Raw genomic sequence first — 22307 nt, forward strand, 5'->3', positions numbered from 1 at the left:
TCCGGCTGCGTCTTGGCTCCTCAAGTCACCACGAGTGCCATAATCTCTTCTCCTCTCTCAAGCGACGGCTTCGGCCTCCATCCTTCGAATTGGCATCCACTCACCCCCTTGGGCCGCAGGGCAAGATGCCTGCCGCCATTACTGACGGCCCGGCCGTTGCCATGTCATGTCAGTGCATCGCGAGCCCGCGCCTGGAGCACAGCCTGCTGACAGTTGTCTCGATGCAGTTGCCAACAATTTCTGGGGCAAAGACGATGCTGGCGTCGGCCCCCTTTTGGAGCGAATGATAAATTCGAAGCAGACCTGCGATGAGCTCAAGAACTTCTATGGCGGTGAGGACGCACGACCCGACCCGTACGCAGCCGGACGTGGTGCTGACTCCGTGATGTAAACAGTCCGGGCCGCGATCGAAGACGAGTACTCCCGAAAGCTGCTGAACCTGAGCAAGAAAAACCTGGGGTCCCAGGAGAGCGGCACGCTGAAGGCTTCCCTGGACACAGTCCGCAGCGAGCTCGAGGCCATGGCCAAGCAACACCAGAACATTGCCGCGCAGATGAAGACGGAGCTCGAAGAACCGCTGGCTGCGTTCGCGGGAGGGATCAAGGAACGACGAAAGATTGTTCAGAACACGGTCGAGAAGCTGCTCAAGGTCAAGATCCAGCAGACGAATCATGTCAACAAGGTGAGGCAGGCACAGTTGTCATACTATAAGTCATGCAAGGCGCATCCATAACTGACCCCCGCCGCAAGACTCGAGACAAATACGAACAAGAATGCTTGAAAATTAAAGGTTATCTCGCACAAGGCCACATGGTCATGGGCCAGGAGGAGCGGCGAAACAAGGCCAAGCTGGAGAAGACGCAAGTCAGCTTGGCGGCGTCAAACACCGAGTACGAGAACGCTGTCAAGGTTTTGGAGGAAACCACCACTCGATGGAACCGGGAGTGGAAGGCCGCTGCCGACAAATTCCAGGACCTCGAGGAAGAGCGGCTCGACTTCACCAAGAACAGCCTCTGGACCTTTGCCAACATCGCTTCGACGGTGTGTGTCAGCGATGACGCCTCTTGCGAGAAGATTCGGCTCTCCCTCGAGAACATGGATGTTGAGACTGACATCATCACTTTCATAACCGAGCGTGGTACAGGTCAAGAGATCCCCGAGGCCCCCAAGTATATCAACTTCGTCCGCGGCGATGTTCACGACACCCAATCAGAGGCGTCCGAAGACGAAAACAACTACACCGTGGCCCAGTTTCCTCGGAGCATCAACCCGGCCTTCCGCTCATCGTCGCCCCAGCCTTCTACGTTCGAGTCTCACCATGACCCCAACTCTGCGCTGGCAAATGACTTGGCCCACAGACCTCCCCCCAAGCCCACTGGTCGTGAGGGCGCGGCGACTCCTCAGAAGAGCCCCCAGAAGTTGCTTCCTGCCGGACGACCATCCGTGGACGACCCGTATCGCAAACAACAACCTCCAAGCATGGATGATCGATATCGAAAGCAGCCGCCGGCGGTGGAGGATCAGTATCGCCGGCAACAACAGCAGCCGCCTGCTCCAGACGATCAGCATCGGCGACAGCTTCCTCCGCCTGAGGAAACCCAACAGCAGCAACCGTATGGAAGGCAGCCACCTGCTGCTGATGACCCGTATCGTCGGCAGCAACCGGGGGCCGACGACCAGTATCGGAGACAGCCACCGGGGGCCGAGGATCAGTTTCGAAGGTCGCAGACGGGCTCACAGCCTCCCTCGCCATACGATAATAGGCACCAGTCTCCAAAGCCGACAGCCCACCATGATCCTTACCCAAAGGATGGAATGACGATGTTGTGCCGCCCTGGAGCGCCATCGGCCGGCAGCCCCCAGATCCAGTCTGCGAGGCCCTCTAGCCGAGATTCCCGCAGCGAGTATTCCGATCCGACGTCGATGTCCAGTCAGGAGCCTCAAGCCGGCAAGATGTCTCCAACCAAGCAGGATCCGCCGACCTCAGCGAGCCCCGATAAGCGGATGCTCAAAAAGAAGAGTGGGTTCTTCCAGAACCACAGCCCCTTTAGACGTAAGAGCACCAAGGATTTGCAAGCTGCCGCCGCCGGCGGTAGTCCGCAGCCCGGCAACAGAAATACCTGGCACCCGTCTCAGTCCCAGACTTCAACCAGCCCCGTGCGTCGGCCTCAGCCCTACGGCGCCAACAGTGAGCCGCAGACTAGGAATCTGCTCAAGGAACGGACCGCCAGCCCGGAACCGATCGATGCCAATGCCAGCCTGGCCCTTGGTGTCGGTCAGAATGTTCTGCCGGTGACGACGCCAGATACCAACCGACAGAAGCCACAGCAGCCGGTGCAGAAGGCTGAGCCGGCTGACCCAATCGCGGCTGCCTTGGCGGAGCTCAAGAATGTTAACGTGAACAAGCAAGCCTCGATGAGAATGTCGGCGGACCACTATCATGGCATTTCCACCCCAGTTCCTACCACCGAGGCTGCCATGACGCGGGCCTTCCCAGCCCCTGGGAGCCATGATGCTGCTGCAGCTACTCGCGGAACACCTCCACCCTCGTATCAGGCACAGACTCAGGTGACGAGACTGGGCGTCCCGCCTCCGGCCGTGACGTCTAGGGCAATGAAGGAGGCTACCCAGAAGATCACAGGCCAGGCAAGGAGCATTTTTGGCGATGATGGTCGCCGGGGATCTGTAAGCAACCCTGCATCGCCGATATCTCGTCCTGGCACTCGAGGCAACGATGCGTCAGGCTCGGTTTCTCCTGGCGGCAACCGCGGTGCGTCACCTCAACCTCAGCGCCGCATGAGCAACGACCCTCGGCAGATGGGTCGCAATTCCGTGTCGCCGAACCCTTACCACGACCACCGCCGAAACGGCTCTCAGACCAGTCTGGCGCAGCAGAATCAAGGATACTACCGCGGGGCCTCGCCCCACGGATCAACTCGAGGCTCGACCAGGGGTGCCTCGCCGAACCCATATCAAGGCGACTACAACCAGTCTCACAGCCGTCCGCAGAGCAGCTACAGTGGCTCCGAAATGGCGATGCAGCTGGCCGGGGATGATCGATATGGTTCGACAAGAAGCCGAAGCTCCATGCGGCCCGGCTCTCGGGCCATGGGCCTATACGACGGAGGGCATCAGCGAAGCAAGAGCGTCGCTGATCCTTCGCGGCAGTATACTCGCGACGGCCGACCAATTCTGCATATGGGTATGTTTCTTGCTCGCTCTATCTCGTTCTCTCTCGGCATGGTTCGTAGAACAAAGTGGACTAACGAACTGTTTATAGCACGCGCAATGTATATGTATCAGGCCGCTATTCCCGAGGAACTTGGCTTCGCTAAAGGCGACTACCTAGCCGTCTTCCGTCATCAGGATGACGGCTGGTGGGAGGCAGAAGTCCACGGCGGAAACGGCCAAGTTGGGCTGGTCCCAAGCAACTACCTCCAGCCTTGCTGATTGTTCGACGACACGACGGATGGCTGTTGTGACTTTTTGGCGGGTATTCTTTCGTCTTTGCCTTGTTCTTTTCGTTTCTTTCCTTCTCTCAACCCTTTTATTCTAAATGATGACCATGACGTGTCTGTTTATGGCTTGATGGATTGTATATGATTCGACGATGTTTTTTGCAATTTTCGCAAAAACGTCCGACTTCTGACTGTTTATGCTTGACTTATTTCGTTGATAATGGTTCAGCTCGATAATATAAGTTGTCGCTCGTTATCTTCATATCTCATTGTGGTGCTTGGTTCAGCCAATTGTAACCCCCAGGCTCGAGCATTATATTAGATTTGTAGATACGACACCAATAAATGTCCGCCTGTATGATGATTCGAGGTCACCGCGGTTCAGAATCGTTCACAATTGCTGGTGCTTCAAGAATCAATGAAGCTGTTGTTGTGTGCCCAATGTGGTAATGACCATGTTGTACCAAGGGGTCACTTTTGTTACCCACCTATTGCTGTGCAGAAATCGCGACAGAGATTACAGGGGAAAGTACCGGGAAAGTAGTCCCGATAGGCTAAAGACGTCATGTAGATCACATGCACCAAAGCTCATGTCGACAGAGGTAACTTCGACATTCCTGAATCTCTTGCTACACCAATCAACCAAGCTGGAGGGAAGTTGTCTCGTGTTACTGCGCACACTTTTGGCGCTTCATGGGGAAATTGACTCTCCCTTCTAGAATCAAGCTTGCATCGTCTATGGAGTGATCATCCCGGGCAAAGATAGCCATGGTAATACCTACTCTCCCCCTTGCGAAGCGCTGTTCTTGCCCCGGGCTAATGCTTGCTGTGTGCGCCAGGAAACATTCCAGGAGACTGCGCGCGTCGTCACCTCGAAGCCTGTCCAAAGGGCCGTCGTCAACATTGTGCTGCTCGTGTCTGGAGCTGTGACGCTGCTCTGCCTGGCCGCCGTTGCGTCTGTGCTCTTCTTCCAGAACTTTGTGCCCGACCAGTTTGTCACGACGCCGGTCCATCTGCAATATGGGTGCGTAGAAGAATCCGATTGCGTGCTGCGATGCCTCACGGCGCCCATCGCTAACAATTTTGGCGACTCTAGTCTGAGCTCTCATCCATACGGCGTTGCGGCGCTCGCTGCGCCAATGCTGAAATCGCAGCAAGACTACGACATCTCCGTCACCCTGTCGATGCCGCGGTCTCCGCCGAATGTCGAGCGAGGGAACTTTATGATCAGCCTATATCTGCTGGATGCAAAGGATAGCGACGCGCTGGCCACGAACGCGAGAAGGTTCGCCAATGACCATTCGGACTTTGAGCAGAGCAACGTGCTATTCAGCTCGCGCAGACCGGCTCTGCTGCCATACATTGATCCCGTGGTGTCTCTAGCTTCTCGCATTCTGTTCCTGCTCTATCACTTGATCGTTCCGGCAGCGCAGACTTGCGTATTGAAAGTGCCGGTGGCGGAACGCGTCGCCTTTCCTTCAGACTCTGCTATACCCTCGTGGGCGTACGTGGAGGTGGAGGCGGGGCAGGGGATCCAGATTTACAGCGCTTCCCTGACGATGACTGCGCAGCTCAGCGGCCTCCGATGGCTCATGTTCCATTATCGTCTTTTGACATTTATAACTTTTACGATGCTGTTCTGGGTCTGCGAGCTCGCGTTCATGAGCGTTGCTTGGGCCGTCCTGAGTTCTCTGCTGGGCGCGTCTTCCGGCAACATGGAGCTCAAGGGCCACAAGGGCCAACGCCGTGCTACAACCAAAGGCTTCTCTGACTTTGATGATTCTGGCGAGGACTACGAAGGGGATGACGGATCTGATTACCCGCAACAGTTCCCTACCTATGGGAACCAGCCCGCCTTGAAGCATGAGCCAGACGTCAAGGATGAGGAGGAGCACAAGCAGCCGCTCCACGAGATTCCCGTTGCTGGAGAGGAGGCCGATGACGAAGATGATGATGGCGGTGGTAGGTCGGCTCTCGATTCTGGTATTGGGACGAGTTACAGCGGAGAGGCAAGCGGCAGCGTTCGAAAGAGGCCGTCACGGTCACGGTTGGAGTAGTGGCATTAGCGAGTACTGTACTGCGTCTGCGGCATGGCGTCACTCTTGATCTGGATACCCCGAATCTTGAAGAAATGCGATGGTTTTCCTTCTCTTTCCTTTGCTGCATAGACTTTACTTCCCTCTTTGTTGTTGTTATTCATTTGATCTTTATAGAAGGCAAGTAGTAGAGTTCTGCTTGAAATGCCAGCCGGCACCCTGACAGGAAAACTACATGTATCACCCTGAGTCCAAAGGATAACCACATGGCTATGAGAGGCATACTGTAATATCAGTACATGAAGCGGATAGCTACTAAGTAGGTACCTAGGTGGGTAAGATAGGCTGGAGAGCTGGGTAGCCACGCTCTATTTTAACGTCCCCTTGGCGGGAAGAGTCAGCCACCGTGTGGTTGAGCGAGTGTGCAGTTGACAAGGTCCATGAAGTAAGTGGCTCGCGATATCGCTCTAGGCAGAGTCATGACGCAGAACAATCGTAACTTTTGCTCCAAGCGCCGGATGCTCTTTGTTCATGATAACTTCGGTGAAACTCTCCTGCTTTCTCCCCTCTCGTCCAGATCAAAATGAATCATCATGGCCTGAATTGCGAAGCGTCTGTCTGCCAATACCTACATGTAGGTACCTAAGTGCGAGCTCGTCGGTACAGTTCCTAAGCAAGGCTCTGAGAGACAGACAGAGTATACCCCCATGGGACCCTGCGGGAAGCGGCGTCGGGGCTCCATGGAAGGGGTATCACCAAGGTACCTGCTTGGCTGTCCGTTGCCAGTGATGTGCTGTATTAGTGGCGCTGCTAGGCTGCATGATCCCACGGGTACCAGCCACGGGACGCGGGACAGTTTGCTGGTGGGCGCTGCAGGAATACTCCGCTATCAATGGAAGGGAGGAGTGACAGACATTCAACCCCTGTAGATTAGGGCACAAACAGCGCATTAGCAGCCTGCGAGTGAGTGCCAGCACATGCGCCAGTGTGCGGTGGGAAACAATCGATACTTGTTGTACCTGGTGAGCTGGCCTTGATGCCGTGGCATTCATGCGTGAGCGGGATAAACCTGTAGGAGTACTTCCCGCTACTACAAGGTACGGTAAGGTACCTCACCCTTACCTGGCCAGCTGCCAGTGGCTGGCGCCCGAAAAAAATGCAATAAACAGAGGGCTGGGGATCCATTTTGGGGAGTTCCAGGTTCCATGCCCCGGACCAAGAGATGATCCGCTGCGGCGGGACACGGCAAATCCCCCCCATTGTTAGCCTGCTATCAAGTCGATTCACTTGACGAAGCCCGTTCTCGGGTGCTTATTTACGGCACCCTACGTACCTACTTGGCAGAGGCATGAACAACACCTGGCTGTGATTCCTTTTTTGCGTGTCGAAACCATCGTGAGCCTCACGTCCAACTCGGGCACTCTTGTCTTGCTTTTGCCCTGCCCCCCTGCCGCCATATACTGTGCGCAAGGTCGACGCCCGCACTCACGCCACTTCGCTCGACACAGGCGATGGATAGCTGGTGAACGCCGGAGCTTCAAAGTCGCCAAAGCTTAGCCCGCCTCCTCCATATCCCCACCGCCCTCGCTCTGGACAGCTTCTCTCCCTCGTCTCCCCAACAACCACCAGCTCTTTGACCGCCCAGCCGCCAGCCACCACGTACAAAAGCCCTCGTCGTCGCCGCTACGATGCCCTGCTTCAAGGGTATTGCGGTGAGCATCCATGCCAACTCGGCTCCGCTCCCCGAATACGGCATCCAGAAGCAGTCGAGGCTGTCCCGCATCAGCACCTACATCCCGGTGCCGCAGCCGACGCTCGCCCCGGGCAACAAGCCCGAGCCCGCAAAGTTCGCCATCTCCATCACGCTGCTGACGCCCGGCCTGCCCATTCCCTACTCGGCTCCCAAGCCGTCCGAGTCCAACCCGTACCCGAAGCCGCAGTTCGTCGGCGGTCTCCACCCCGGCTCCCAGAATGAGCGAGGCAGGGTCGCCGGAGCCGTGGCTCCCTACATGCCCTTGACCAACTCCGAGAACGAGACGATCGCCGCCTACATCTACTTTGATGGGAGGGCCAAGGAAGAGGTGGCCACCTTGCTCCGTCCCGGCGAGGAGACCTGGGTCAACAGCCGCTGGGTCCAGGTGCCGGACTCCGAAGGTGGCGGCCTGGCCGAGCGCGAGTTCCTCTTCCGCGAGGTTGGCCTCGAGCGTTGGCTCAACGGCCTGGACCTCAAGGGTCACGACGCCGCGGAAAAGCTCGAGAAACGACGCCAAAAGTTTGAGAGAAGAAGGCGGCGACAAGCTGCCACCCTGCAGGGGAACGCGAGCACAAATCCCGATGGACGCAAGAGCACTCTGAGATACGGCGACGAGGCCTCGCCCATCGAGCCTGTCTACGACGATTCCGACTCATGGTCTGACGACGATGACGAACCTCCCGAGGCGACTGGCCAGATCAAGGTGGCCATGTTCCGCGTCCTGGCTTCGGGCGAGATCAAGAAGGGAGAATACTCTCCCCAATTCGACGCACACGACGGAGATGACGAGTACGAGAATGGGAACGGAATCGACGCAGATGTTGAGCACACGACGAGTTTTGCCAAGCCCAAGACGCTTGATCCCAAGACTATCAGCACCCAGACCGTTACCGGAATCGACGGCCCTGACAAGCCTTATGCCACCTTTACATTTTTCTATCGTGGCGAAAGTAAGTTTTACTTTTTTTTCTCTTTTTTTTTTCTCTTTTTCTTTTTCTTACTTGTGGCTTTCTTCGTGGTTTACACTCGTCTTTGCGCTCTATATATTCGCTTTCACTCCGACTAACACCGGGCGTAGGACAACTGCAAAAGATTGGCGTCCTCCAGTCGAACAAGAACAACTCCCAGGCGACTGCTCTCGCTGCCAAACGGCGATCAGGCCAGATAGACTTCTCCAACCTCGGGCCCCTGAAGGCCGGCGGCACAGTTGGATTCTCTGCCTTCCGAGACCAAGGAGCCGAAGAAGCACGACGGAGAAAGGCCAGGAAGAAGAGCAACGGCAACGCCGCCGACGACAGCGATGACGACGAGGAGGAAAGCGAGTTCCTTGGCAAGTTGGAGGAAGTGGCGGACAAAGAAACCAGCACCAAGCTGGCACCAGAGGATGTGAAATTCCAGGGCGAACTGGCAGATGGCGTCAACCGCATACACGTATGACCAACCCTCCTGAACACTTGATCGAGGCGGATACTGACATGATGGTTCACAAACAGCTTAAGAGGGCACATTCGGCCGATCCAGATGCGAACTCCACCCCGGAGACCTCCCAACGAACCGACTCTCCTGCCGATCCAGCATTTCTGGCAGCACCAAACTCGAGCCTGCAGCCAAACTTCGACTCCCTCGCTGCGGCAATGGTTGGCAGTCCGCTTAAAAAGGCACGGCCGAGCGCCGAGCAGAGCAATATCGGAGACAAATTCTCTGCTGCGCATGGCTTGAGTGCTGCCCTAGGCTCCGCCGTTTCCAGCAAATCTGGCTCTCCAGACAAAGAAGTTGCTGCCGCTACGAAGCCAGAAATCAAGGTGGAGGAGGAGGAGGAGCTGTAGTGGCAGCGGCCAATGGCCAGAGCACACTATAACTTGGGAGGGGGATCTGGCCAGACCAAATACCATCCATCCCATGACTACTTTGTTATTGGAATGACCAAGCGAATGCATCAGGAGCGAGCCGGCCTTGACCGAACAACAATGAACCAGTCTTTGACCATCACGCCCTTTTGGGAATGGACCATGATGTACGAACGATCCGCTGGATGCGATTGAAGCCAAATATATTGATTTTTCTTTTTTTTCTCTCCTTCACTGGTTTGGTATAAGGGAGAGTCGGAACAAACAAAAAATGTGGACGGGAAACAATGAGGGCGCCTGGAGGCTCGAGATGTCCGTTGGTGCTGCATGATGCTCTCGCGGCGGCATTTGATGAGACCTTATACGTGGGTTGCTAAGCTGGGAGCTGGGCTATGTCGACTGGAGTTGCATTCTCCTTGCTATAGACAACAGCGATGACCTAACGAGCGGCGCTTTGCTCAACCCAGTGCTTTCTTAGTACACGACTCTACGAGATTGCTCGAGAGGGTTGGGTATAATTTCTGGGGTTACTCGAGAAAAAAGAAGAGAGAAAAAACCGGTTAGAGGAGTGCGTCAGGAATCAAGATTTCTTCTTCTCTTTTTGCGTAGTTTCTCGGCGATTGATGCTATCAAGCGTCGACGCGCCGGACCCTTTTTTCCCTCCCGTTTTGTACCCTTCTTATATATTCAGAACTCTGTGGAATGATCAAGCAGTGTTTCGATGAGCTTACGAATCTGATGCATTTTCATCGTCGTGCTGTGTCAGCAGGTATGTCTGGTTTTGACACACAGCGAGTCTGTTCGTCATCTCGGCGTGAATGCCGTGCGAAGGATTCGAGGTGTACGCAAGGCGCGGGGTACTACAGCCGCCAGCTTCTATATAGGCATCTGTAAAGTCACTCTCAGGTAGGAATAAATGGCCGTGAACTTGCACTTTCAAAGCTGTGAGAAGAAGAGAGCTCTAAAGGGAAAAAAGTAAAACCACAAGAAGTCACACCATAGGTCTTCCTTTGGAGCAAGTGACTACCTCCTAGGAAGCATGGGCCGACGACTATCACGCTTCTTCCCAGCCCTTCTCGCCTTGGCCGTGGTGGGATCTGCTGCCGGGGATCATGTAAAGGCAGCAGCGGCATACTACTCCCATGAGGTCGATGCGCGGCAACGGAGCGAGCAGAAGCCGTTTTCGTCAGAGCACAAGCCTGCTGCTGCTACAAAGGAGAATCCCCTGACGGCGGAGTTTGGGGATTTTGTGAGGGAGCAGCTAGACAAGTGGAAGGTTCCTGGTATTGCGGTGGCGGTTGTTGATGGGGATGAGGTGTATGCCGAGGTGCGTTTTCTTCTTCTTCTTCTTCCTTTCCCCTTTTTGAGTCCCTTTTCTTATTATCTCATTGCTGTGTGGCATATGGTGATATTTGTGTCATGTTGTCTTTCTTTCTTTCTTTTTCTCTTTCCTTTTGGTAGCGATTCGAGGACTGTTTCTAAATGCTGTGTATGAATATAGGGCTATGGATATGCGACGCTGCCAGATGTCCCAGCTACCCCCGAGACGCTCTGGTACGGTGCGTCAACGACAAAGGCTCACGTCGCAGCCGTCCTGTCGGCGCTCATCCACTCGGGCAACCACTCAGCCTTGTTTTCGAGAGGCTGGTCGACGCCCATTTCATCCATCATCCGCGACGACTTTGTCCTGCAGGACGAGTGGGCGACGAACCACGTCACGCTGGACGACGCCGTGAGCCACCGGACGGGCATGCCGCGGCACGACGGGTCGCTTCGCAGCGTCGTGGATGGCGACGGTAACGGTAACGGTGACGGCGGCAGCAGGCCCACGACGCCGAAGGACGTGGTGCGCAACCTGAGGAACCTGCCGCTGGCGGCGGAGCCGAGGCAAGTGAGCTACTACTGCAACTTGATGTATGCGACGCTGTCGCATGTCGTGGAGACTGTGACGGGGAAGTGGCTTGGACAGGTGCTGAGGGAGGTGATTTGGGGCCCGTTGGGAATGGACTCGACGTTTTTCGATTTGCAGAGCGCTTTGGATGCGACTGGGCATATGGCGTCGGGGTATGCGTGGGATGATGAGAGGGGGGAGTATAAGGAGATTCCGTACATGACCCTGACGGAGGTCAGTGGTGCGGGATCTGTTATATCGAATGCTCTGGACTATGCGAAATGGATTAAGAGCTTGATCCAGCAGACTGGACCTCTGTCCGAGGAGGTTCACAAGGACATCCGGACGCCGAGGGCGTTCTGGGGTGGCTCTCCCGACAAGGGCTACGACCTGGAGCTGTATGGGCTTGGCTGGATCAGAACTCTGCACAAGGGCCATGTGGTGTATACCCATTCCGGAGGGATGCACGCCTACGGAACCGAGGTGTATTGGTTCCCCGAGGCCAAGTACGGGGTGGTTGTGTTTGGCAACACCGCGACGTGCCATGTCGTGGAGGAGATTGTTGGGTGGAAGCTCATTGACGACAAGCTTGGTGTTCCTGAGGAGGATCGCTTTGATTACGCCAAGAAGTGAGTTTTCACATGCACATCGCTGAGATGCGTACGATGGAGTCGCTAACAATGCTTTCTCTACTAGGTGGAAGGAGGGCCGGGACAAGCTGACTTGGCTGTACGAAAACGCCGTGGACGTGCTCTACCCCGAGAGGCCGGATCCCGTACTGCCGTCTACGTTGAACACGAGTGAATTGGCGGGCACATACTACGACCGGGGCTACGGCAGGATTACGCTTCGAGAGGAGCCTCACCCAGATAAGCCGGGCGAGACGATTCTCGTTGCCGATCGCCCGGAGACGACGTGGAAGTACTCGATGCACTTTTACCATGTCAGCGCCGACCATTGGATCGCGTACCTAGATGCGCCGATATACAGCGGCACCAAGTTCAAGGACTTTTACGCCGCAGAGTTCAAGGTGGGCGCGGATGGCAAGGCGTGGGGGGTTGAGGTGCTCATGGAGAGTCGGACGGATCCCATGCCTGAGGGAACAGTGCTGTATAAACGGGTGGCGTGAAGGAGCGTATGGAAACCTGTCTTGTGATCCTGTTAGCGGCTGGACATTGGAGTGCAGAGCATAGTAGATGTGGAAAGGATCATGATTAAGAGAAAGTTGAGTGTGTGTATGTGTGTCAGACAAAAAAGTTGGTGATTAAGAATTCAACATGAAGTTCAGTTGGCCGTTCTTAAGTTTTATCATCAGGATAGAAGAAGAGGGAGTTGAGCTGGTTTTCGAGCACCAGATGCTGCCAATTGACTTACCATATGGGTCACCGTCTATCCATCAGCGAGTATCTGCACGATGGAGGTTTAGAAAAGTGATTGCAAAATCGGAACTTTGTGTGTTCTGGCCCTACTGGAACCCAGAGTGTGGAAAGGAAGTGTTGAGATGAAGCCGTCAAAATTTCTGCGGCTCAAGATATGGAGCTGCATCCGTTTAAGGGCATGAACCCCCTTATTAGAGCTCCATGCCTACCCACTATGCGCTTACCCAGCTACCGGAGAGCTGTATGCGTATAAGCCGCATTATTCGCGCCCGCGAGAGGGAAAAAATGATGCTGGCACTGTGCTGTCCCTCTCTCCCTACCCCACCATTCCATCCTCCAAAACGTCTATCGTCCCCCGAAAGCCTTTGGGCAACATTTTGCGACAGACTCACCTGCGAAACAACATCCCGCCGCTATTCCACCGTTCGTCTCTCCCGATCTCCTGTCTGCTCGTCCAGCTGCGGTCGCCGCCTGTAATACCGAAAAAAAACGCTCACACTCGCTCGCCAGTTTCTCCTCCTCCGCCCCCCCCTCTTCCGAGTAAAGCACACAAACCGCCAAAATGTCCAGTAAGACATGCATCAACCCCGCCACTGATGCGCGCCAGGAGCGGTACTAATCACGCATGCCCGCATAAACAGTCGAGGATATCGCCAGTATGTAACCCTTTCGCGGCCCCGGTTTTGCGCCGTTGTCGCCCTGCAGCTTTGGGGGCTTGGGGAAGCTTCGTTTTTCTAACGCGGAAAACTTCCTCCTGTGGCAGAGCAGTTCGTCAATGGCTTCTTCATGGGAATGAGCACCAACATCCAGGGCCTCGCCGCTGTCTACGTACGTTGTTGTTGTTGTTGCGACTATCCAGCTTGTTGGGCGATACTGCGAAGAAGGATCGTTTTCCGCTGACGTTGGGGGGTGCAATAGAATGCCAACTCTGTCATGACTTTCGAGTCTCAGAAGTTTGAGGGTGTCCAGGCTATCCTGGAGAAGCTGACGGTGCGCATACACACAAACTTCCCCCCGCGATTTGGATGCGCCGAAAGAGCAGATGTCTAACTGCCGTGTAGAGCCTCCCCTTCAAGATGAGCGGCCACCAGCTCTCCACCCTCGACGCCCAGCTCGCCTCTGGCGATCTCCTGATCCTGGTCACAGGAAAGCTCAAGGTACCGAATTCGAGAAGAAGAAGAAAGAAGAGGGAGTGTTGTGTGCAGGGGGAAAGGGAAGTACTGACATGGCCGGTTCTAGGTTGACGAGGACGAGAACCTGATAAACTTTGTCCAGAACTTCAAGGTCAGCGTCGCCCAGGGCCCTGGCGGCGAAATCACTGGCTTCACCGTCAACAACGACATCTTCAAGCTGGTTTACTAAGCTCTGAGAACCCACCCCTTTGACGAAGAGAAGAGAAAAAAAAAACGTTGCTTGTGGAGGTGGCGAGCGTAATGGCCGGTAGAAGAGCTTTAGCAGGAAGATGGGGATACGGACATGGGCCCGGAGTGGGAGTGCAGATAAATGGTTAGAGATGTGATTTGCATTTCTCGTGTCTATGGGTCATGAGCTCCTTAGACAGATTTCTCGCCGGAAAATTTCAAGCTTTTAGGCATAGTCCAATGCAACTTTGTTGGCATTCAACCAAGTGATGGCTTGCCTACCTTTGACCAGCGTCCCCGAGATACTACTTGGCTATCGTATACTGGACGGCTACCTTACATACTACTTATTCCTCTTGCTACATATCAAGATTACTATCGGTCTTTGGTATTAGAATCAAGAGTTGCAACTGTATTCAGATACAAAGACGTATTCCCACCCAATCCGAGCTGCCACTGTTAGCTGAGGATAGCCAACAAGTCAATCAATGTGCTGGCAGGCCACTCCTCCAGTCGTCGAGCCCAGACTGTAAAACACTGTGTGAGCCGCAGGCATCCGCTTGCTGCCCACAGTGTCTGGCTAGGCTGCGTCTTTTAGTGTGTGTCAGTTGCTGGGGCAATTATGTCATGGCTGGCTGGCATTGATTTGCTGTGTTGGCATGCATTCTAGTCCCTCCGCGAGTTGTGACAAGTGAATTGGAGTGGGTGTGAGTGAAGAGGCGTGTCTCGAACCAGCACGAGTTGCGTGAATGCAGCAGTCAGAGCCCAACCAGATTCCTCTGTATCATGAACCTACCTTACCTACCTACCTATATAAAGGCGCTCCCGAAGGTTGTTCCTTTCATCCGTTGAAATTGACATTTTTTTCATTACTCTTCTATTTCGATTCAGAACCAGCCCTCGCATGACGCAAAGCCGAGGCCCAATCGATGACATCTGTAGCAACGAGGGGACCCTTGAAGCCTTGCCCCGCCATCACCAAGTCCATCCCACCAACACACAACCCTCCCACCAGCAATGGTCAAGGAACGAGCTGCGCCCAAGCAGCGCGCCGACGACGATGGCGAGAGCGACACGGACATCTCGGCCGTCATCGGCGGCTGGGCGTCGTCGTCGGCCCAGGGAGGCAGCAGCGCTGCCGCAACGACGCATCCCACCTTTGGGCACCCGACCAAGTTGATGTCCTCTCGTAAGCAGAAAGCCGACATCTTCATCCGTCAGAAGACGCGCCCCGAGCACCATCTCGACACCCCGGTTGCCGGCCCCAGGGCGCCGACGTATCAGGCTCGAAAGGCGCCGCCGCCGCCCATGTTCAGCTCTGTCGGGTCGACACCTACATCCAGTTCGACGACGACGACGACGACGACGACGACTGCGGCCTCGAGGATTATACCACCACCAGCAGCAGCAGCGCGGTATGGAGGAGACGAGGTCTTCTATACGGACCCAACAAAGGCTAATGAGGAATTGAAAGCCTTGCTGGAGGGAGGCATAGAGGGCGATGACGACGAAGGCGTCGAGTCTGATGGGAAAAAAGCGCCGTCAGCACAGGAAAAGAAGCCCAAGGCCGACACAGCGCCCAAGGACCCCAAGGTCATAGCCAAGGACGGCGTCGTGGTTGGTCTCAAGGTGCAGCTGCTCCCTCATCAGGTAGAGGGCGTCAATTGGATGCGTGGCCGCGAGCTTGGCCCCGTCAAGAAGGGTACCGTGCCCAAGGGCGGACTGCTTGCCGACGACATGGGGCTGGGCAAGACGCTGCAGTCGATTGCCCTCATTCTCCTCAATCAGAAGCCAAGGAAAGACGAACCGGGTTGGAAGAAGCACTATTCGGGCATCGACAAGACAACCCTCGTTGTTGCACCTCTGGCATTGATCAGGCAATGGGAGTCGGAGCTCAACGAAAGGGTCGACAAGGCCCAGGGGCTCAAGGTGCTGGTACATCACGGACCGCAACGGACAAAGGATTCCAAAGACCTGAAGCAGTACGATGTTGTCATCACGACTTACCAGATCCTCGTCTCCGAACACGGAAAGTCGCAGGGCGATGACCAGATGGGCTGCTTTGGATTTCACTGGTGGCGACTCATCCTCGATGAGGCGCACACCATCAAGAACCGCAATGCAAAGGCCACCAAGGCCTGCTACGCCCTCCGATCCGAGTATCGCTGGTGCCTATCAGGAACACCCATGCAGAACAATCTCGAGGAACTGCAGTCACTCGTCCGCTTTCTCCGCATCAGGCCCTACGACGACATCAAGGCGTGGAAAGAGCAGATTGAGCTTCCCATGAAGGGCGGCAAAGGCCACATCGCCCTCCGGAGGCTTCACAGCTTCCTGCGCTGCTTTATGAAGAGGCGCACAAAGGAGATCTTGAAAGTCGATGGCGCACTCACGCCTGGCGGAGTGCCGTCAGGCGAGGGCGCAGCCCCGATCGGCGGGTTCAGACACACGAACCGCAAGGTGGTCACTGTCGCCACGGAGCTGTCTCCTGCGGAGCGCAAGTTCTATCAAAAGCTGGAGGCTCGTGCCGATCAGAGCATGACGAGGATGATGAAGGAGAAGATTAGCTACGCCAACGCCTTTACGCTGCTGCTTCGCTTGAGGCAGGCCTGCAACCACCCGAAGCTGCTCGAAGGCAAGCTGGGGGAGGACAAGGATGCAATGTCCACAGATGTTGGGAGCACGAAGCAGCAGGATACCGATGTCGATTCGGTGGCCGATCTACTCTCTGGTATGGGCATCAGCACTAAAGAATGCAGCATCTGCGGTCGGCCGATTGAAAAGAAGGAGCGTCAAGCTGGCAGCGACAACTGCGCTGAATGTGCTTCAGATTTGGCATACTTTTACGGCGGTGATGAGGAGACCAACAATGCAAAGAAGAAGAAGAAGCCAGCCAAGGAGACTACAAAATCCACGACCTCCAAGTCCAAGAAGAAGGGAGCAAGCCAGAAGCATGGCAGACGTCAGAAGGCAGAGGAGGTTGAAGATAAATCCGGACGGAAGTCACGTAGACCACGAAGCCGCAAGACTGTCATTGACAGTGATGATGAAGACGATACCAGCCAGGCAGACGAGTCAGATGAAGAGCCGAAGCAAAAGGCTCGCCGTAATCGGAATCGCAGAGCCGTCATTGACAGCGACGACGAAGAAGAAGAAGAGGAGGAAGAGGAAGGTAGCTGGCTCGTCTCGGGCAGCGAACGGGGAGCTCTACGCCTTGGCAAGGCTGGAGGGGAGGAAGACGAGAACGCAGAGGGTGGCGGAGACTCGCTGGGGTCAGAGGACTCGGAGACCGAGGACGATGAGGATGGGGATGAAGGCGCAAGCAACCTCGACAGCTTCGTGGTGGATGATTCGGTGGCCCGAAAGGAAAAAGGCTACAAGTCTGTGGACGAGGCGTCGTCGGACGAGGATTCGCTGTTGTCCATTGCTGACATGACGAAGAGCTTTGCGGCGCAGACGCTTGGCGAGAAGAAGAAGAAAAAGGCCGGCCCGACGAACTCTAGACGAGCCATTTCCGTTTCTGACGACGATTCCCAAGCTGGTTCTGAATCTGAAGAGGATTCAGAGGCCTCGTTTGAAGACTCGGAAGCGACGTCGTCGGACGATGAAGACGAGGACGAGGAAGAAGAAGAAGAGGACGATGAAGAGGAGGAGTCAGAAGAAGAAGAGGGCAACGAGCTCTCCACGAGCAAGAAACCCCTCTTCTCGTCCGCCAAGATCCGGGAGCTCACCAAGCTCCTGCGCGCCGAGGCGCACGAGCACAAGTTCATCGTCTTCTCGCAGTTCACCTCGATGCTGGACCTGGTGGAGCCGTTCCTGCGCAAGGAGGGCTTCGCCTTCACGCGCTACGACGGCAGCATGCGCAACGACGCGCGCGAGGAGAGCCTGCGGCGGCTGCGCGAGGACAAGAAGACGCGGGTGCTGCTGTGCAGCCTCAAGTGCGGCAGCCTGGGGCTGAACCTGACTGCCGCGACGAGGGTCATCATCATTGAGCCGTTTTGGAATCCTGTAAGTCTTTCTAAAGACACCTCCCTCCCTTTCCCACTCTCTTAACTTTTTTTTGTTCTCATGATGAGGGTGTTCTTTGATGCTGATATATATCGTAAAACGACAATAGTTCGTCGAGGAGCAAGCCATCGACCGCGTCCACCGCCTCACCCAAACCGTCGACGTAGTCGTCTACAAGCTCACCGTCAAGCAAACCGTGGAAGAAGGCATCCTCGACCTGCAGGACAAGAAGCGGCTCCTCGCCGAGCAGACCATTGAGGGAAGTTCCAAAAAGGGCGCGCTGAAGCTGGGGCTCAACGAAATCATTGATCTGTTTCGTCCGATTCACACGTCTCGCTTTGGCAATGACGGGGCGTATGATGCTGGGGCGGGTGGTGGTGGTGGTGTGCATTATGATGGGGATGAGGAGAGGAGGAGGAGGGCGGCGGCGGCGAATTTGATGAGGAAGGGTGTGAAGCAGACGGCGGGGAAGAGGGTGGAGGATGGAGCGTATGGGAGACGCTGGTAGTATTAGGGGGGTAAGGTGAAAGGGGAGGACGAGGGGTGAAATTGCAAAAAGCATTGGTATGAGTGTTATGATTTATGAGAAAAAAGATTGTATGAACACGTAATGATATCACGGCATTGGGCGAGATTGTCGCTTTTGGCTCTGACTGGGATATATAGAGCATCATCAGACAGTATATCGAGTGTATAGACTGCTTTCGGATTGTGCAATGCCTACGGGGTTATCTACAATGCATCTTGAACGCTCATCAACACGCCAGAGGATAATGTAGTTTTAAATTGAGGATGTTGCTACAATCGTCTTCCTCCATCCATATCCACGCTAGGTGGAACGATTCATTCATGTAATAACCAGAAACATTGAAGCAACAACAAGACACATCCTTCTTCCCCGTCAAGAGATACAAAAGACATTGAAACTCGCTCCCATATTGTTTTGTTGTCATTATCCCACTCATCAACATGCCGCGCTCTCCATCCAAATCACGTACACGCATTACCAACTTAGTAGACGCCGGATTGGCGATAGTAGTCGTTTGGAGCCGGAGCACTAGGTTCCGACGAGCCGGGGGGCACATACGGCCTGTACTGCTGCCCTGAACCAGGGCCTGACTGACTGGGTAGCCCCTGGCGGGCGTCGTACGCAGCGCCGCTGGGCTGCAGAGGCGGCGGGCTCATGACGTTGGGAGGGCGTTGTGACGCCTGGTTGGGGGGAGCAGAGGAGTTTTGCTGAGGAGGCTGATAGCTTTGATATGCTGGTTGTTGAGTGGTGTATGGAGCTATTGGCTCATTGTCCTTGGGATGGGGTATCCCAGGGCCTTCTTGAGAATAGACGGAGCTGGAGTACGTAGCGGCAGAGGTCGGGTTGTTGGGAGCAATGGGAGAGTCGTAGACAGACGTGGCTAGTTCCTGGGCGCCATGGGTGCTTGGTGGCCCTTGGTTCGGAGGCTGTTTGAAAGGATTGAAGTTCTGGGACGGCGATGCTGAAGTGTTGAGAGGAGGAGGCTGGTTGCCATTGGCGGGTATTCTAGGACCGTGGTCACTCGGAGGATACTGCTGCTGTTGAGGAGCAGGCGGCTGGCCAGCAGCAGCATGAGTTGGCACCTCGGTCCCTGCTACGTAAAAGGGCGCTGGGTGGGAAGACGCCTGTGGGGGAACGCCAGACTGCGGAAAGTTAGGTGGCGGGGAAGAAGTCTGTTGAAACTGTGGACGGCCTTATGCCAACGGTTAGCGACTCGAGCTGACAGAAGGATCGATTTGATCAGTGCGAGAGCGTGCGTGGAATCGAACCTTGGGGCCCAGGAGTGTAGAATCTCTGGGGATCCTGCGGCTGGGGCTGGGGCGGGTAGTTGCCTCCTGGGGGAGGATACGCCTGAGCAGGCCGCATAGCATACTGCTGGTAGTTGTGCTGAGGAGGGTGAGACATGGACGATTCCAGAAGCGCCTCATAGTCTCTTCGCGCCTTGATGAATTTCTCATTCAGTTGGGTGAAGTCATCTGCGTTGATTGTTAGTCCGTGCTCAACGACACGCAAGGAACAGGACATTGCGAACCCTTCTTCTGCGAGTACTTTTCAATCAGTTTGATCAGCTTTGGACGGATGGCAAGCGTCTGATGATATAGTTTCTGCATGAACCATGTTAGCCAAACAACGGCCTTGGTTGCGAGGCGAGTGCAATGCGTACCGATATCTCCTCATTGTCTTCCTCTCGCGGCCCCGTGTTCGAGGCGCTCAGCAGCGTAAGCAGCTTCTCCACGTTCTTGATCTCGGCAAAGACCTCCGCCTCCATCTGAGCCTCCCGTTGCATCTCCTCGGGCGTAGGATCCGCCAGCTTCTCGACGTAATTCAGAGGGAAGATACCCGTCTTTCCCCTAAGTGAGCCGCGCCACCAGTCCTTGTACACGCTCTCCAACACAGCAATGACATCTCCCTTCTTGAACTCCAGCTCGCCGGGCTCGGTGGGCACAAAGTCGAAGAGGGCGCGAACCCTGCTGACCGTGGCAGCCGTTGTACCGGAAGGCACCGCTGTAGACCCAGGAGTAGTCTGCTGCTGCTGCTGCTGTTGCTGACTGCTGGATGAGGCCTGTGAGGCGGGCGTGGCCTGGGCCGGCTTCTTGCGTTCCTCATCCTGCAAGCTGAGCCGGAGAGCCATCTGCAGCTCGTCGTCCTCCTTCTGGCGGTCTTGGTCGGTCAGGCCCTGTTTCCGAGGCGCGCTGGGCGGCTGCAGCGAGGGGTTGCTCTGCTTCAGCCTGTGGAAGGCGTCGCTCATGATGCCCAGGTCGGCGTCGCTGCTGAACATGTCGGTCCACTCATGCATCTTCTCGAGAATCTTGCTCTTGACCTGCTGGTGGGTGTTGCGGTCGTTTGCCAGCTTCAGCAGGGCCTCGGTGAAGGCACGGCTGGCGATTTCGCGGTGCATCTGCTTGCCGCAGTTCTGGCAGAGGGCGTGCGCAAGCTGGTTGGAAGACAGAGGAATTTAGTTTGCGTGTTCTTCAATTGCCTCTTCGGCCTCGGCGCTGCTGCGAGCGGGGGAGATCAGAAGGGATGGGGGGACAACAGATGGACAGATGGACAAACCTCGAGGGTGTAGAGCTGGACATTGGCGTTGCGATGGGCGAGTCGCTTGATCATGCTCTGGACGGCTTCCTTGGAACCGTTGGGGTCGCCAGACACCTTGTCGCATACCTCGATGATGGCGCCCCAGTCCTCCGACGTCAGGTTCTCGTCAGTCGCCTTGGCTGCGAGGATGCCGTTAGCGAAAGCGGAACAGGGGGAAATGAAGACGCAGATGGAAGCTCTTCCGATGCTAAAAGGCGTCTCCCTTTGGCGGCGAGGCTGAGAAACTTACTGACGACCTCGTCAAACGGCCCAGCCGCCGCCGCTCGGAACATGGCTGCTGCTGCTGCTGTTGCTGACGACTAGTTCTAGAGGTATGACGTTGTTTGTTCGAGGTGCTAACGCTGGAGGCTAAAAGGCACCTGCTCGAGATGCGATCGCGGGAAGTCGCAGGAGGGAGAATCGGTGATTAATGTTCGGACGGACGGAGGAGAAAAAGAAATCGTTTTATCGATCGAGGACGAAGCAAGTCGACGATGGAGTGCCAAGTTGTGGAAGAGGAGCGAGAGGATCGTGGGGAGTTTGTCGAGTCTGGGTTGGAGCAGCAGGTGCTAAGCTTAAGTCGTAAGGCCCTGGCTGGCGGTCGCATGGACAGGCAGGTGCGGGTACAGGTACTTACTAACGTACAGAGGTACAGGTACCTGTGATGCAATACAGTGCAGTACCTCCTCGTTTGTGCCGCTTTGGGTATTGGAGTTGCGACAGCGGAAGCTCTGTCTCTGTTCCTAGGGATCCAATGGCAGGGTACGTGTGCCTTGTATTGCGGCGAATGCAGCACATGGATGGGTTCACGCAGCCTGCAGTCTGCAGCATTGGCTATTCTTTGCAGTACTTCATACGCAGTGTTAAGGCGGCGTGCCTCGTCATCCCCCGGCAAGGCTTTCAGGCCTCCGTACCCGCAGCATCTCTGTACATGTACCTCTTGCCAGCAGATGGACCGTTTCTTTGTAAGTCCCTCAACAAGCATATCGTACCTACCTATTATAAGGTAGGGCATTTCCGTAGGCTTTTTCACCTGTTTCACGACTCTAATCCTAGTAAAAAAAAATAAAACAGCATCATGATCATCTGAATAGGCAGAGACTTGTATTAGACTCCTCTTCCAATATCCAGAGAGCGGTCTGCTAGTAGGTACTAGGTAGAAAGGAAGCTCTTCCTGCAGAGGCTCAGCATCTGATTACGTGGTTGGCCGCGCCACTCCTACGCCACTCCTTCGCGTCCCTCAATCTCAATCGCCCTCCTCTCGCCGTGTCGATCCATACATACATAAGGTTGAATTCGCAGGACATGGAGTGTCGACGCCTGGGCTGGCTCCCTACCTAGCATTCACGTTGTTAGTCGTATAATGGAGAATTAGGCAGATTGTTGCTTCGTAGGCCGCGAAAGGTCTTTATAAAGATGCTAGAGGAACAAGTACGTAAGCCCAATCCGTAGGATCCTTCATATCACG

The 22307-nt window shown here is 55.4% G+C and overlaps 6 protein-coding genes across 6 annotated transcripts; 5 read left to right on the plus strand and 1 right to left on the minus strand.

Moving 5' to 3' along the window:
• The first annotated feature begins 22 nt into the window (after nucleotides 1–22).
• On the plus strand, nucleotides 23–5509 carry TRIREDRAFT_52532 (uncharacterized protein). Its single transcript, XM_006969500.1, has 7 exons — nucleotides 23–168; nucleotides 228–332; nucleotides 396–682; nucleotides 751–3202; nucleotides 3281–3478; nucleotides 4298–4482; nucleotides 4555–5509. The coding sequence occupies exons 1-5, from the start codon at nucleotides 126–128 to the stop codon at nucleotides 3448–3450; spliced, it is 3057 nt and encodes a 1018-aa protein (XP_006969562.1). The 5' UTR covers nucleotides 23–125; the 3' UTR covers nucleotides 3451–3478; nucleotides 4298–4482; nucleotides 4555–5509.
• A 1435-nt stretch (nucleotides 5510–6944) lies between these two features.
• Nucleotides 6945–9249, plus strand: TRIREDRAFT_52537 (uncharacterized protein). Its single transcript, XM_006969501.1, has 3 exons — nucleotides 6945–8197; nucleotides 8326–8678; nucleotides 8741–9249. Exons 1-3 carry the CDS (start codon nucleotides 7183–7185, stop codon nucleotides 9071–9073), a joined length of 1701 nt encoding a protein of 566 aa, XP_006969563.1. The 5' UTR covers nucleotides 6945–7182; the 3' UTR covers nucleotides 9074–9249.
• An 884-nt stretch (nucleotides 9250–10133) lies between these two features.
• TRIREDRAFT_112180 (uncharacterized protein) lies at nucleotides 10134–12114 on the plus strand (the record flags this gene model as incomplete). Its single annotated transcript, XM_006969502.1, has 3 exons — nucleotides 10134–10421; nucleotides 10596–11614; nucleotides 11682–12114. The coding sequence occupies 3 exons, from the start codon at nucleotides 10134–10136 to the stop codon at nucleotides 12112–12114; spliced, it is 1740 nt and encodes a 579-aa protein (XP_006969564.1).
• A 773-nt stretch (nucleotides 12115–12887) lies between these two features.
• TRIREDRAFT_124101 (uncharacterized protein) lies at nucleotides 12888–13806 on the plus strand. Its single transcript, XM_006969503.1, has 6 exons — nucleotides 12888–12933; nucleotides 13006–13020; nucleotides 13128–13192; nucleotides 13283–13354; nucleotides 13426–13521; nucleotides 13604–13806. The coding sequence occupies exons 1-6, from the start codon at nucleotides 12927–12929 to the stop codon at nucleotides 13724–13726; spliced, it is 378 nt and encodes a 125-aa protein (XP_006969565.1). The 5' UTR covers nucleotides 12888–12926; the 3' UTR covers nucleotides 13727–13806.
• An 886-nt stretch (nucleotides 13807–14692) lies between these two features.
• On the plus strand, nucleotides 14693–18276 carry TRIREDRAFT_52539 (uncharacterized protein). The gene is made up of 5 exons (XM_006969504.1): nucleotides 14693–15240; nucleotides 15286–16687; nucleotides 16850–17141; nucleotides 17229–17733; nucleotides 17843–18276. Exons 1-5 carry the CDS (start codon nucleotides 14743–14745, stop codon nucleotides 18239–18241), a joined length of 3096 nt encoding a protein of 1031 aa, XP_006969566.1. The 5' UTR covers nucleotides 14693–14742; the 3' UTR covers nucleotides 18242–18276.
• Nucleotides 18277–18744: 468 nt separating this feature from the next.
• Nucleotides 18745–20980, minus strand: TRIREDRAFT_70251 (uncharacterized protein; the record flags this gene model as incomplete). The annotated part of the gene is made up of 6 exons (XM_006969525.1): nucleotides 18745–19296; nucleotides 19345–19355; nucleotides 19531–19737; nucleotides 19794–19866; nucleotides 19926–20696; nucleotides 20819–20980. Coding segments are annotated over 6 exons (1776 nt in total), but the record flags the coding sequence as incomplete, so codon positions are not given.
• Between the last annotated feature and the right edge of the window lie 1327 nt (nucleotides 20981–22307).

This window comes from Trichoderma reesei (assembly GCF_000167675.1).
Source record: "Trichoderma reesei QM6a unplaced genomic scaffold TRIREscaffold_34, whole genome shotgun sequence".
NCBI classification, from domain to species: domain Eukaryota; kingdom Fungi; phylum Ascomycota; class Sordariomycetes; order Hypocreales; family Hypocreaceae; genus Trichoderma; species Trichoderma reesei.

Coding starts and splice junctions, on each gene's coding strand:
- TRIREDRAFT_52532 (XM_006969500.1), top strand. CDS start 126: ATGCCTGCCGCCATTACTGACGGCCCGGCCGTTGCCATGTCAT. Junction 169..227: donor CCCGGCCGTTGCCATGTCAT/GTCAGTGCATCG, acceptor GTCTCGATGCAG/TTGCCAACAATTTCTGGGGC. Junction 683..750: donor AGACGAATCATGTCAACAAG/GTGAGGCAGGCA, acceptor CCCCGCCGCAAG/ACTCGAGACAAATACGAACA.
- TRIREDRAFT_52537 (XM_006969501.1), top strand. CDS start 7,183: ATGCCCTGCTTCAAGGGTATTGCGGTGAGCATCCATGCCAACTCGGCT. Junction 8,198..8,325: donor ATTTTTCTATCGTGGCGAAA/GTAAGTTTTACT, acceptor CACCGGGCGTAG/GACAACTGCAAAAGATTGGC. Junction 8,679..8,740: donor ATGGCGTCAACCGCATACAC/GTATGACCAACC, acceptor GTTCACAAACAG/CTTAAGAGGGCACATTCGGC.
- TRIREDRAFT_124101 (XM_006969503.1), top strand. Junction 13,355..13,425: donor CTATCCTGGAGAAGCTGACG/GTGCGCATACAC, acceptor ACTGCCGTGTAG/AGCCTCCCCTTCAAGATGAG. Junction 13,522..13,603: donor TGGTCACAGGAAAGCTCAAG/GTACCGAATTCG, acceptor GGCCGGTTCTAG/GTTGACGAGGACGAGAACCT.
- TRIREDRAFT_52539 (XM_006969504.1), top strand. CDS start 14,743: ATGGTCAAGGAACGAGCTGCGCCCAAGCAGCGCGCCGACGACGATGGC. Junction 16,688..16,849: donor AAGCCAGAAGCATGGCAGAC/GTCAGAAGGCAG, acceptor GGAATCGCAGAG/CCGTCATTGACAGCGACGAC. Junction 17,142..17,228: donor TCGTCGGACGAGGATTCGCT/GTTGTCCATTGC, acceptor GACGAACTCTAG/ACGAGCCATTTCCGTTTCTG.